Below are 13,681 nucleotides of genomic sequence, written 5' to 3'. Positions count from 1 at the left end.
ATAGAACTTTTAACGGTCGAGGGCGTTATTTACGATATAGTCGTTTATTACGAAGTTGATTATTACGAGGAAGAAGCCGTAATAGACCTTTATTACTACTAACGCCTAAGAAGTATTACGTATATAGAAAACCTAACTGCTAGTCAACTAAACATACTATAGAAGAGAGACGAAAAGCGTATAAGAAGTTTAAAACTACTTAATATGCCTAGGATATGTTATTTCTAGCATATAGCTAATTTCTCGTCTAATACGAGGGTTTCGACGGGTTAGACTTATAACCTACCGCCGAAGACCTTTAGCAATACTACTACGTAACTAAACAAACTAGTAAAAGTAATAAAGAGGAAGAGACCGGTAGCGATAGTTAATTCTAGGTTACTACTTATTTTACTATAATAGTAATCAATAGTAATAGGATCGCTACGATCCTAGCAGACTAGTTAACCTGCTATACTATTACGAAAGAAGACTTCTTTTATAACTAACTAGAACCGAAAAAGCTACCTTCGTAATTTATACTCGAGGGATGCTACTCTGCTTAGAACTTGTTAGAAGTATAAGTATATTATACTTCTATTTTACTTATTTATCCTATTTAGTCTTATCTAAGACTTAGTAGGGCTTACAAAAGTAACTAGCTAAGAATGGCTGCTTGCTAGTTTAAACATATGACATTCAGATCCCTATGGAATACTCTCTTTAACCTTATCTAAAAGTCTATTTAGTTAAAGAAGATTCTAGTCTGATTTATAAGCTGCTTTATAAGCTAGTTGACGTATATACTTACGTATACTAAACCTAGCTTATAGCTTCCTATATTAGCTATTATAGGCGACGTTATACTACTATATAACTAGCCTAATTCTCTCCCTTAGCTAGCTATTAGTTCCTCAACCAACTCAGCTTCAATATAAGCCTATACATTCTTTACTATTAAAGCCCTACTTCATAAGTACAAGTTCCCTTACTCTAATACCCTGTTATAAGGATATCGTACTATCTACGAGATTCCTACCTACCGTTCCAACAGAACTTCTAAGGGATTATGCCTGACTCGAGCGTAGCAGGATTCTTAACCGCTAGCTACTTATAATTCGTAGCCTTATAATAAATTTACGAAGGAATTATGTTAAATACTAAGGCGGCTAGCGGCGTTATAGTAAAATTCGGCGATAGGATACTACTAGAGTCTATAGGGACTACTAAAGTACTAACGCTGTTTAGAAGTATTAAATTTTACGTTATTAAGACTAATACTCCCTTCCTTATATGCCTAGGAGATATAGACCGATTAAAGATTTACTTTAATAACGTTACGAATACCTTTATCTAAGGAAATAAGGTTATACCTATTATTTATAAATAAGGCTACCTGTCACAGTTCTATTAGACACAACAGTAGGGATGCCACAGTTATGGGGCTGCCAGTGTGGCTGCCAGTGGGGCTGCCACACGTGGGGCGATACTGTCGCCCTAGACCGCCCTATAGGTATATTAGACCACCTGTTCGCTAGACCTAGGATAGACCTAACCTAAGAGACAACAATGACTAGAACGACTTATTAACTGTGATAAGTGGTAGCACGACCTACTTTGCGATCCCTCGCGACCTCATAGTTAATTTTTCAGCATGGGCAAATAAGCTACTTTTTTCAATCCGTTGAGAAACACCAGACCGTGGCCAATCCGCCCGCACCAGGCTAATTCTGCTGCTAACGCTGCTGCTAACGCCGACGCCGCCAATATGCGCGCACCAGCTATACTATTCGCCTCCCCTCAAGACCCTACGCGAGACCATCACCCCTCGTACCGTCAACGCCGTTATCCCTCTACGCCTACGCCAGCGTGGGACCCAACGGTATGGCCGTCAATTGACGACCTCAAGGCTATCCAGACCCGCCAACAGCGCCCAGAGCCCTGCCGGAAGTGTAGCGCTAGATTCCCCAGCAAGAACGCTCTCTTCCGCCACGTCTATGCCAATAGCTGTGGAAGCCAGTTTCGCTGTCGCATCTGCTATAGCGATTTCACATCTCGCAACGCCCTATTCCGACACCTACAACAGGGCTGCCAGCCCTCAGCCTGTAGGGCTAGAATCCCACAGCAGGAGACTGCTAAGACTGCCGAGATTACTGAGACTGCCGAGACTGCCGAGACTGCCGAGACTACTGCCGAGACTACTGCCGAGACTGCCGAGACTACTGCCGAGACTGCTAAGACTGCCGAGATTACTGAGACTGCCGAGACTGCCGAGACTACTGCCGAGACTACTGCCGAGACTGCCGAGACTACTACCGAGACTACTGCCGAGACTACTGCCGAGACTGCCGAGACTACTGCCGAGACTGCCGGCCAGACCATAGAAGTTATAGAACGGGCTTCTGCGCCGTTTCTACAGACCCTCTTCAACGCCGCTAAGCATGCCCATATCTATACCGAAATTAGCCTCTGTATGACTATGCTACAGTCCCAACGACAACAACAGCAACTGCTTTTCCTACCAGACCCAGGGAGAAGATTCGCAGCCATAACGAACATTCAGCAACGATACGGAGTATTCTGGCCCGACGCCGACAGCAAGTACGGCAGGGAGCCTATATTCTATGACCAACAGACACTATGCTACCGAGACGTAGATCTATGGCTCTTAGCAATTGGAAGGAAAATCGTTAATCCATACGCTCGAGACGAAGTCCTCCGAGAATGGCAGAGCCTACTCAGAGGTAAAGCACTCAGCTGGTGGGAATATCACCTTAGGCCCGTGGAAAGGAACCGGTATAGGGCCCTAGGATGGTACGGCCTACAGAAGGGACTAAGTGCCCGCTTTGGGCCAACCCAGCTAGTTAATTACAGCCAGCCAGCCAGCCAGCCAGACAGTTACGCCCAGCCAGTTAATTACAGCCAGCCAGCCAGCCAGCCAGACAGTTACGCCCAGCTAGTTAATTACAGCCAGCCAGCCAGCCAGCCAGACAGTTACGCCCAGCTAGTTAATTACAGCCAGCCAGCCAGCCAGCCAGACAGTTACGCCCAGCCAGACAGTTACGCCCAGCCAGTTAATTACAGCCAGCCTTAGGCATACCCCCCTATTACGCCTCGCACTAATAGAGGCCTAAGGAAGTCATGTTATTAAGCCGTTTAAAGTCATGTTTAGGCAGCCGAAACGATCGGGACGATCGTCTTTTTCGGGACGGGCACCTGTCACAGTTCTATTAGACACAACAGTAGGGATGCCACAGTTATGGGGCTGCCAGTGTGGCTGCCAGTGGGGCTGCCACACGTGGGGCGATACTGTCGCCCTAGACCGCCCTATAGGTATATTAGACCACCTGTTCGCTAGACCTAGGATAGACCTAACCTAAGAGACAACAATGACTAGAACGACTTATTAACTGTGACACTACCTATGGTTATTACTTGATAAGGAGAAACTACTTGCTTAGAACTACCTTATAGACGTTAAATTACGACGGGTTTACTATCGCTTCGGATACCTATCTGTTTAACGATTATATAAAGTACTCTAGAGGGCTAGCTACTTAGTTGAAATTACGGTAATTAAATAACTATCGAAAGTCTGCTATCGATGCTAAATATACATACTAGCGCTATCACGGTTTAAATTTACGTTACGAGATGATTACGAATTTAACTACGAGGTTATTACCGACGTAATATACCTTGAAGGTAATAGACTAGTCTTCTACGTCGTCGATACCGCTATAGCGTTTAACGCCGCCTGGTTCCTTAAGGATATTTCTACGAAAGCTATTTAGGAAGCTTTACGCCTCTGCTAGATAGATATATATTAGGGACCCTTAGACTAGCTAGTTACCGACGCTAAAATAAACTTCCGCTTAATAGAATTCCGAAACGCGGCGAGAGGAATAGCAATTAAAATCAAAGAAATTCCTATAAAAGCCTATAATAATATTAAGAAAGTTAAACGATACTATATACCTCTAAGGAAGGCGTACAAAATCATTAGAATAGAAGACTTAATAATTACGCTAGAATCAGTACTTTAAATAGCAGTTAAAGTAGTTAACAATACTGCTAGCCTAAACGGAATAGTGTTAATACTCTTAGTATTTAGCTTATACTTACGAATTACTAACGATTTACTACTATCTCCCGAAGTTATAAGGTAGGCGAAAGCGATTAAGAAGGCGATAAGCAAAGTATATAAACTTTACATAAGGCGATAAGTAGTAGAAGCTATCGCTATTTATAATAGCTTTAATATAAGGCTAATTGTTAATTTACTACTATGGTTGTAAGTATAAGTATAGCGCGAAAAGAAGGGCTAGACTAGACTATTTACTTTAGTAGCTATAAACGGCGAAACCTATACTATCGATACGCTATGTAGTCCGAAGACCTTCCGGTCTACCGTAGTTAAACTATACTATAAAGATCCCGATTAACTACTTAATTCCATCGCCGCGCTAGAAGAAAAAAAACCCGAAGCTAAGATACCGTAGTAGGAAGTAGTATGCGACGAAATTATTGTCGCCGGCGGAGGTAGTAAACCAGACGAACCGTAAGAGGTACCGGAGCTACTAAGAAGACGCCCGGGTAGACCCTAGAAGAGACTACTGCTAATCGCTTACTTTATAAAGGAATTTAATAATAACCCGGATTATTAATAAATATTCTTATCGATTAAGGAGTAAGTAGACGAAGAATTAGTAATCAAACTACGACGAGAAGGTATTATTACTATACTAAGCGAACCGTTCGAATAGTTAACTAAATAAGAGATTAATAGCCTTATCGCTAGAAGAGTATTTAAATTTACTTAGTTTAATAAGAGAAGGTATTAGAACGTATAAATCTTCCGATCTCGTATCGTTAACGAAGTTAAGAGTAAAATAACCGAACTTTACGAAAAATCGAGACTTATAATATAGGGTTATGCTAACGATAGCAAGAAGGCTATATTAACCTAATTGCTAACGATTTAGCAAGCAAGTTAATAGCTAATTTTATTAATTACCTTATTACTCCTACGAGAAGGGAAATAACTATAGCTTTAAGATATTATATAAGCCTACGTTTAATCCTCTACAAGGCTTAATCGTATTATTCTTGCCTACCTACCGAAGCAAATTTAAGACTAGTACCTAAAAGGGACTATTATAAAGGTTGTAAAGCCTTTATACGGAATCGTAGAAGCTAGAACCTATTAGTAGGTAACATATTATAAGTATTATAGAGAGAATCTCTAGATAGTTACTTCTTCGTACGATCTATACTTATTAATCTTATCTACCGAAAATCTATACTTTAGCTATATTAGTATATAAACCGACAATACCTTCGGTTTGTTAGACAAGGCGTTCTTATAATTAGAAGATAAATAGTTAGAAAAAGCAGCTTTTATAACAAAAGCGAAGAATATCCTTATAATTAACAAACCCTTCTAATTTAACGGAAGGATAATCGCGCTATTAACTAATAATTCGATTAATTTAAGGTAAAAGGGATAAGCTAAGAAGTTACGATATATTAAGACTACTAAACCTAACCTAAAATAGTAATATATCAAACAACGCGCTAGAAGGGCGTATATCGCGTTAATTTGCTAACCTAAGGCTTGTTTCGATTTATCTACTACTACTTAATATTAAGACCCCTTGCTAGAAGCGATAAAAGTACTAAATTAACAGATTTGATAGCAAATAGAATTGCTTAACCGAGGAATAACGTTTATCCTACTCGACTTTATAATAGCTAAGCTATTTGTTTTCGTTAATAGGTTGTTTGTTAATAACTACGACTTTTCCTCCTAATTAGGGTTTCTAATTATCCTAGCTAACAATACTTCCTCTAATAGTAATAACGGAGAATTTACGATTTATAGTAACCTTGTTTATTATAGCTTTACGAAGAGTAAATAAGTTACCCGTAGCGTATTAGCGTTAGAGATCTACGGGATAGTTGCTAGCGTCGATATAGCCTATGCCTTCGCTATAACCCTAGCGATAATTACTAACTACCTTAACCTATTAACGATTTAGATAGTTATCTATACTAATTCTTATTTACTATATAAGTATTTCGTAAAGCTAGGTATTACTAAAGAAAAGCGACTTATAATCGATATTATAGCGTTAAGATAATCGTACGAAAGACGAGAACTATAAGAAATTCGTTAGATTAATAGCAAAGACAACCTTGCTAATGCCTTTACGAAGAGTAAACTAAATCAAGCCTTCGAGAGATTTGTTAATAGCAATACGATAACGATACGTATAGAGGGATAGGTAACAAGACCGTAACTACGAGAGAAAGTAGGGATAGGAGGCTGAATTAACGAGGAGACGGAACTGTATAGGGATAACGTATTCTAACCGCTTCAATACTATAAAAAGAGAGTTTCTAGTGTTGCGATAGTTGGAATACGGAGTCGTGTGGCACTTCTAGCTACATGTTACGACCCGTTGGACATGGTCGCCAACACGACCCCGCCTGGATCCCGGCGGCTAACGCAGGGCATATGTAACCCAGCCGGACAGGTGTAACCAGGGATCCTCGGAACGGAAGAACTATGGACAAGTCACGTGGCCTCGGGGATAACGCGGGGTAAGGACAACCCGGGCTGGATATGTTGGATATGTCAAATATCCAACCGATCCCCGGATATGTTGGATATGTCAAATATCCAACATAGCCAAGATAAGGAGGACCGTTCAGGACTTGTATATAGGATGGACTCGAGCCGGGCTCGAGGACAGACTTCCATAGCTCTTCAGCAATCAACTTTGTGATTACCCTAACCGGTACTTTCAGCTATACCTAAGTGACGACTACTCTACGACTCTTGTTGAGGCCTTGACTGATCACCAAGACCTTTGAAGATCTACGATCTATTCGACCAGGACCACGGAACGACTGTTACTACTCTCAATCCCTGGCTTACTGTTAACACAAACCCACTGTCAGTTAGCTGGCCGTAACACTACACGCCCGCCAGGCTGAGAGGCCTAAGCCTCCCAGACCCACGTGACAGGCCAAGGGGGAATATCCCCACCTTCTAGTCAACAACACCACTTTCAACTATCATGAACCATCGATTAGAACCAATTTACTGTTATTTGTTATTTGACGAACGGAATTCCGTTTCACCCCCTGTGAAACCTACACTCATTACAACCAGGTAGTACCTTAACCCAGCCAGATTGCGAGTCGACGAGACATCAGGTCAGCAAGACAGTAAATCAGCCACAAAGAAGTTCAGCCGAGAAGTCTGAAATTGGCCGGAAATTGTGTAAAACAAGGGTGATAAATACCTCACTGAGAAGTTAATGTATTTGAAGTAGTTAAAACGGTTGGATTGGGCAGAGAAATGTATGTTTAGTAAACCCTTAAGCTTCATCATGGATGTTGAACTTTAAGCAACACGTGTGGTTTGGACCGATTCTTCTTCAAGTTTGTTGAAGGGGAGATAGATAGAACAGCATGCCATGCAAGCTGATGGGTAGTGTGTCGATGGCCTGCCGCATGTGGTGAGACTCTGGCACGAAATGTTACTGTGGCGTCTCCTGGAGGATAATGGATGGGCTACATAACAGGTTTCGCTGATCTTTTCAGATCGACAATGTACTAGTTCGACCTTAAAGAAAATATTCCGAGACTTAACTGACTGGCAGATGCTGTGGTACTGATGAACCGTTACACAAGAATTAATATTATTTATGGTGATGCTGCCTTAAGAAGCCGAATCCCACTGATGCCTAAACAGTTTGATCGATCAACATTTCATTCATTTTTGGTAGAAGAATCTTTTGAATAATTTTTAGAACCAGTTGCGATTACCACCAAAATGCTGTGGTGGCTTTGGTCCTCAGTTATCGTTGCGGCCGCCATGTATGGCGGTTTTTGCCGATGGAAGAAATCGGTGTCGAGGCTTGCTCTACCCGTTGTTGGATCCACCAATGATCCAGACCTCACATGTGCTATGCTTGAAGGCTACAAAAAGGTGTTTCTTAGTTTCGAGCTTCCCTTGCTGCCGCTTTATGAGGCTAATCATGTCTGAACCAAGCACCCTGACACACCATTCATCATTGCTTCGGACCCACCGTATGTCTAAAGCTTCTAGGCAAGTAAGCACTTTGGCTAACTGAAAGTGGCGAAGACGGGTTGTTCTCCCCATGAGCCTCTACAATGAAGTCGTTTACGCCGACGAATCCAATTTTTCCTTCCGTGCTGAACTCTACGAACTTTTTCTTGGACGATTTACACACATCGGAGAGAGAGCCCCAGAAGTCATCAGCGCTGTGCGGGGAGATCTAACAAGAAACTTAAATGGCATCTTGCCGCTTATCCAAGCCGAGATAGGATTCGGCCTGGGTCAAGCTGTCGGCAGCGGAAATGAATGGAAGACCCTCAAAGCCTACCAGACTGTTCTCCGCATGGTTGGCTTGATGAGCGGTCGTATATTCGTCGGCTTGCCCCTTAGCCGTGACAAAGAATGGCTAGCAACCTCGATCAATTTCGCGGTTGATGTCTCTAAATCCAGCGCAGCAATGCTGAGATTGAATCCCTCGATACGGTCTTTCTTTTTGCCTTACCTTCCTGAGGTCAAACACTTGCTGAGGGAAAAGGAAAAGGCGTACGAGTGGATGCGGCCCCTCGTGAAGGAATATGTTCAGGATCAGCACGAGTTTGAGCAGAAACCTCCCCAGCCTGGATCCAAAGGTGCTTTCATCTCCTGGATAATGAAGTACCTTCCGCAAGAACAGAGGACAGCCGAAACGATTGGAAAACGCCAGATATTGCTGTCGTTTGCTGCTCTTCACACAACGTCAATCACGGCCACTTTTGTGTGTTGTGTCCTACAATTATCTGAGAGTAATTTCACTGACGTCTAACTAGGTCATTTTCGACCTTCTCAGTCGCCCTCAATATATCCAACCTCTTCGAGAGGAGATCGACCAAGTCATTGCTAAAGATGGTTTTTCGAAAGATGAAGATGGCCATCTTTATCTCTCCAAGTCATCCGTTTCTCAATTGAAAAATTTAGACAGCTTTATCAAAGAAAGTCAGCGAATGAGTCCCTTGAATATTGGTATGATTGTTCATCGTTGCAGCCGGGACCAGCTACATATTGATCCATCATGTCAGGGGGCTCAATTAGACGCGCACGGAAGGACTACACCTTTTCCAACGGCCTGAAAATCCCGGCGGCACTCCAACTTCATTTCCTCTATGGGGCGTATAGTAAGTCTTTTCGAAGAAGTCTTGTTCCGCTCAATGACTGAGATTCCGGTAGCCACACCGACACAGCAGAGTTTCTGAGCCCAGAGTATAATGCTGGCACAAATAACGCACCGCCAGCGGAGTTCGATGGCTTCCGTTTCGCCCGTCTTCGAGAAATGCCTGGTCGCGAGATGAAACATCAGGCAACGGCTACCGGTCCGGATTCTTTCAACTTTGGCTCCGGCCCACACGCCTGCCCAGGCCGCTTTTTTGCCATTTACATGATCAAGTGCATAATTATTGAGCTTTTAATGCATTATGATGTGGAGTTGAAGAAAGATAGCGATGCCGAGGTCAAGAGGCCTCTGAAATTTGTTAAAGATTCGGCCCAGATGATGCCGAACCCAGCGGTTGAAATAAAGATCAGGAAGCGCATGCAAGGATAAGAGAATGTCGATTTTGAAGCACAAGACCCAGTGAACATGGCCAAATAGTTTGTTGATAGAATAGGGTACGATGTTTAAAGCAGGGAACAGTTCACCATTAAAAGACAGCCCATCAAGGTATTTCAATCATGAGGTGTCAAGCCGACACTGAGGATTGGCAAAATTCCAAGTGCTTAGACTCGAATTTAACGGAATAGTCTGCACTTAACCTCATGGTTGTACGAAAGTCTAGGGAGTTACTCCAAGTAGTTATGACATACTTGGTGATGTACAAATATGAAGCTGTTTGCTTCTTCTCAGCAGCCTTGAAGAGACAGCTACCAGATGGCCCGTGTGAAGACCTTTTAGATCCAATCCAAGATGAACTGGACTACAACAAGAAGCCAGTTACACCAAAACTCCAAAAAGCAAAAAGAGAGGTCAATCGCTGACGGGAATTGAGCCCGACGTGGGGGTCGAACCCACAACCTTGAGATTAAGAGTCTCACGCTCTACCGATTGAGCTAGCCGGGCAGATGAAAATCATCTGCAGGTTTGCTTGCCGTCCGATCACTCACGGGGCATCATGTAGTTGCGGGATTCCCCGTTCCTTGAGCTTGAAAATTTCGTGTGTGTGTGCGTCTATTTAGTTGATGCGAAGTGGATCAACGGTACAAGGCCTGACCATGTCCCAAAACCCTCGCGAGCCTCGGCGGTGGTCTAATAGCCGCACGATCGGCAAAGACCCATCACAAAAGCTTTCGTCGAGTTCGGGCGAAGAAACCAAGTGGTTTTTGTCTGAAGGGGGATGTTCGGATGACAGCGTTGCGAAGGTTTACGTGATAATTGACTCAAAACGTCTTGGATTTACATTCTCACCACCTACGTCAAATTACTCCGCAAATCGTAAAGTCTTGCGCCCTCTCACATGGTCTTGGCCAACAGGGAACTCCAAAAAACCAAGCCGCACAAACCCACCGCCCCCTTTCGCCGCACACGGAGCGTGACACTCCGCGTTCACTTTCAAGGATGCAAAAGCCCCCTCCGTCATGGCCCCCGGCACACAGCTTTCAATTCCCGGCATATACTTCTTGATGGGGGAAGCGGGTGGATGTGGAGACGCAAAATTAACCTCCGTTCCCCCTGGAATCTTAATGATCTCCTCCCTCGTGATTCCCTGACGGCATATGGCGAGATTGAGGGGGGTCACTACTAGCCGTCCGACTTAGAATGGGTTAATGGTCCAGAATAAGGTATATATCAGACTGGTTGCACCCGGGGACCTGGTGCTCACTCGAGACGATGTTCGTTTCAGCCGATCTTTGTTTTCTTTCTACTCCTCCTTGAATCTATCCCCGCGTTGATCGTGCATGAGAACCATGGCGAGGTCCACGGCGCTTTCCCTCCGCGCTGTCCTTGCGTTTGCCGCTGGCGTGTATTCGCAATCATGCATTGGTAGCACTGGTGCCAAGGTCTATGAGGCCGAGGATGGTGTTCTCTCGGGAACGAAGCTCGACACCGCCCAAGCCGGTTTCACAGGTAAGAAAACCTGTGCATAGTAGGAATCGTTTTATCCTTTTCTAACTGAGTACGTTAAACAGGTACTGGTTATGTGACTGGCTTCGAAGGTGACAACGCCAAGGTCACCATCAATGTCGACTGTACTGGAGAAGGGCAGAAGCTCTTTGACCTAAACATTAGGTTCGCTGCCATCTATGGCGAGAAGCGTACCAGTGTCGTTCTCAACGGCGGTGCTTCTAACGAGGTCCTCCTTGCTGCCGGCGAGACCTGGGCCACCGTTTCTGCTGGCCAAGTGCTGCTCAACGAGGGGAAAAACACGATTGATATCGTGAGGAACTGGGGATGGTAAGAAGTCATAGCTTGATCACAATCGGCGTCATATTAACCATGGCAGGTACCTCATTGACTCCATTACCCTGACTCCTACCGCCCCTCGCGGCCCTCACAACATTAACGAAGCCCTCACCAACGCGAACGCCAACGCTGATGCTAAGGCGCTCTACTCCTACCTCCGCTCCATCTACGGCAAGAAGATCCTCTCGGGCCAACAGGAGCTCTCCTATTCCAACTGGATCAACGAACAAGTCGGCAAGACACCCGCCCTCGTCAGCGTTGACCTGATGGACTACTCTCCCAGCCGTGTCGAACGCGGCACTGTCGGCACTGCTGTCGAGGAGGCCATCACCCACCACAAGCGGGGCGGTATTGTCTCCGTCCTCTGGCACTGGAACGCACCCACTGGCTTGTATGACACCGAGGAGAACAAGTGGTGGAGCGGTTTCTACACGCGAGCCACCGACTTCGACGTCAGCAAGGCTCTGGCCGACACCACCAACGCCAACTACACGCTCATCATCCGCGACATCGACGCCATCGCCGTCCAGCTGAAGAAGCTCCAGGACGCCGGTGTCCCCGTTCTCTGGCGCCCGCTTCACGAGGCTGAGGGTGCGTGGTTCTGGTGGGGTGCCAAGGGCCCCGAGCCGTGCAAGAAGCTCTGGGCTTTGTTGCACGACCGTCTGACGAACCACCACGGCCTGAACAACCTTGTCTGGATCTGGAACTCCATTGCTCCTGCCTGGTACCCTGGTGATGACACTGTCGACATTCTCAGCGCTGATGTTTATGCTCAGGGCCACGGAGTGAGTTTCCCTTGGATATGTCTGACTATGAAGTAGAATGCTAATGAATGTTCAGCCCATGACCACGCAATACAACGATCTCATCACCCTCGGCAAGGACAAGAAGTTGATCGCTGCGACCGAAGTCGGTAGTGCGCCTTTCCCTGACCTGCTTCAGGCATACGAGGCTCACTGGTTGTACTTCTGCGTCTGGGGTGACACCTTTATCAACAATGCTGAATGGAACAGTGTCGCAGACTTGAAGAAGGTAAGCGCGTCCTACTATTTGCATTCATTTAAGATTATGCGACTAACTGTCTAAAGATCTACGAGAGTGATTATGTTCTTACTCTTGACGAGATCCAGGGCTGGCGTGGATAGTGGCTCAGTGTGGCCATTACCAAAGACATTTCGCTGTAGATATTTAAACAAGATGTGCATACTAGGAAGCTTGAGGCAAACTCCAAAAATCTCTTCCATTTCTTATTCACGTAACTTTATGTGACATGCGCGGTGACATGTGCGGCATGCCATGGAATTATCTCCGGCCGTTCGATCAAGTCAATGCCTCGTGCTTTCGTACCGCAAGAGTAATGCTGGCGCAGTTGGATATGGTCCTGGTGTATCTCGGGGTCTATGGGTAAGTACAGTGTGAGCCTGTAACTTCCCCGTCAGCCGACATGGCTTATTGCGACAGAATGATATAAGCCTGTTGGATGATTGATCTGACGATGAACCCCTCGTGATAAACGTCTCCATATCCACCTCAATACGGCCAAAAGTGACGGAAAGAGGCCAGACTATTTGCGGCAGCATGAGCCAAAACACATGTCTGAGTCTGCATCTACTTGTTAGTTTGTCAAATCAGTAAAGGGGGGATGATGCCCACTCTTTCGTATTTGGGAATGCAGTGGTGCCTCTATGACGGCGAAGGTACCGGTGCTTGGCCAAAAGACAATAAGTTCCTGTCTCGCGTCTCTGGAGTATCCTGGTCAGCATACTTCTCTTCCAGGTTGGTGTTTTGCGACAACTTACTCCATGGGTGCAGGTTCCGGCTTAAATGATTTTGCTATGCGCTTAAGACAGCGAGAGAGTAGGCTGTGTTGTCCCCATCCCTCCTTGTCGCCTGGCACATCGCCACCTTCAACGCCGTTGTCGTCAGATTGCGTGGCTTCTATATATGAGGGTGGAAGGCTAGGTTCCTGGTCTTGACATGCTTGTCGCTGATACAGGGGAGGGCTGGACTCATGGGCATTGCGCCCGTCCAGGGTGCCAGCGCTCATATCGATATATCTGTCCATAATGATTGGTACAACGGACAAACACTACTACCATGTTTGAAAATATTTGAATGGTATCTATCAGCTTATGGATGAGGGCATTATCTATGTACCTAGTCAATTTTGGCCGATTCGC

The 13,681-nt window shown here is 45.1% G+C and overlaps 4 protein-coding genes across 4 annotated transcripts; all 4 read left to right on the top strand.

The window, feature by feature from the left end:
- Positions 1–1,129: 1,129 nt before the first annotated feature.
- CTRU02_211772 (uncharacterized protein) lies at positions 1,130–1,336 on the top strand (the record flags this gene model as incomplete). Its single annotated transcript, XM_070205713.1, has 1 exon — positions 1,130–1,336. One exon carries the CDS (start codon positions 1,130–1,132, stop codon positions 1,334–1,336), a length of 207 nt encoding a protein of 68 aa, XP_070060526.1.
- Positions 1,337–1,747: 411 nt separating this feature from the next.
- Positions 1,748–3,073, top strand: CTRU02_211771 (uncharacterized protein; the record flags this gene model as incomplete). The annotated part of the gene is made up of 1 exon (XM_036732945.2): positions 1,748–3,073. One exon carries the CDS (start codon positions 1,748–1,750, stop codon positions 3,071–3,073), a length of 1,326 nt encoding a protein of 441 aa, XP_036575282.2.
- A 4,752-nt stretch (positions 3,074–7,825) lies between these two features.
- CTRU02_211770 (cytochrome p450 monooxygenase) lies at positions 7,826–9,647 on the top strand (the record flags this gene model as incomplete). The annotated part of the gene is made up of 6 exons (XM_036732946.1): positions 7,826–7,981; positions 8,045–8,082; positions 8,138–8,825; positions 8,878–9,070; positions 9,127–9,222; positions 9,289–9,647. 6 exons carry the CDS (start codon positions 7,826–7,828, stop codon positions 9,645–9,647), a joined length of 1,530 nt encoding a protein of 509 aa, XP_036575283.1.
- A 1,358-nt stretch (positions 9,648–11,005) lies between these two features.
- CTRU02_211769 (mannan endo-1,4-beta-mannosidase) lies at positions 11,006–12,646 on the top strand (the record flags this gene model as incomplete). The annotated part of the gene is made up of 5 exons (XM_036732947.2): positions 11,006–11,165; positions 11,228–11,492; positions 11,542–12,286; positions 12,342–12,533; positions 12,590–12,646. The coding sequence occupies 5 exons, from the start codon at positions 11,006–11,008 to the stop codon at positions 12,644–12,646; spliced, it is 1,419 nt and encodes a 472-aa protein (XP_036575284.2).
- Positions 12,647–13,681: the final 1,035 nt, after the last annotated feature.

The sequence above is a fragment of the Colletotrichum truncatum genome (genome assembly GCF_014235925.2).
Source record: "Colletotrichum truncatum strain CMES1059 chromosome Unknown Contig_0008, whole genome shotgun sequence".
Lineage (NCBI taxonomy): Eukaryota > Fungi > Ascomycota > Sordariomycetes > Glomerellales > Glomerellaceae > Colletotrichum > Colletotrichum truncatum.
Note: the sequence above shows the minus strand (reverse complement) of the source record. Positions and strands in the feature narration are given on the sequence as shown.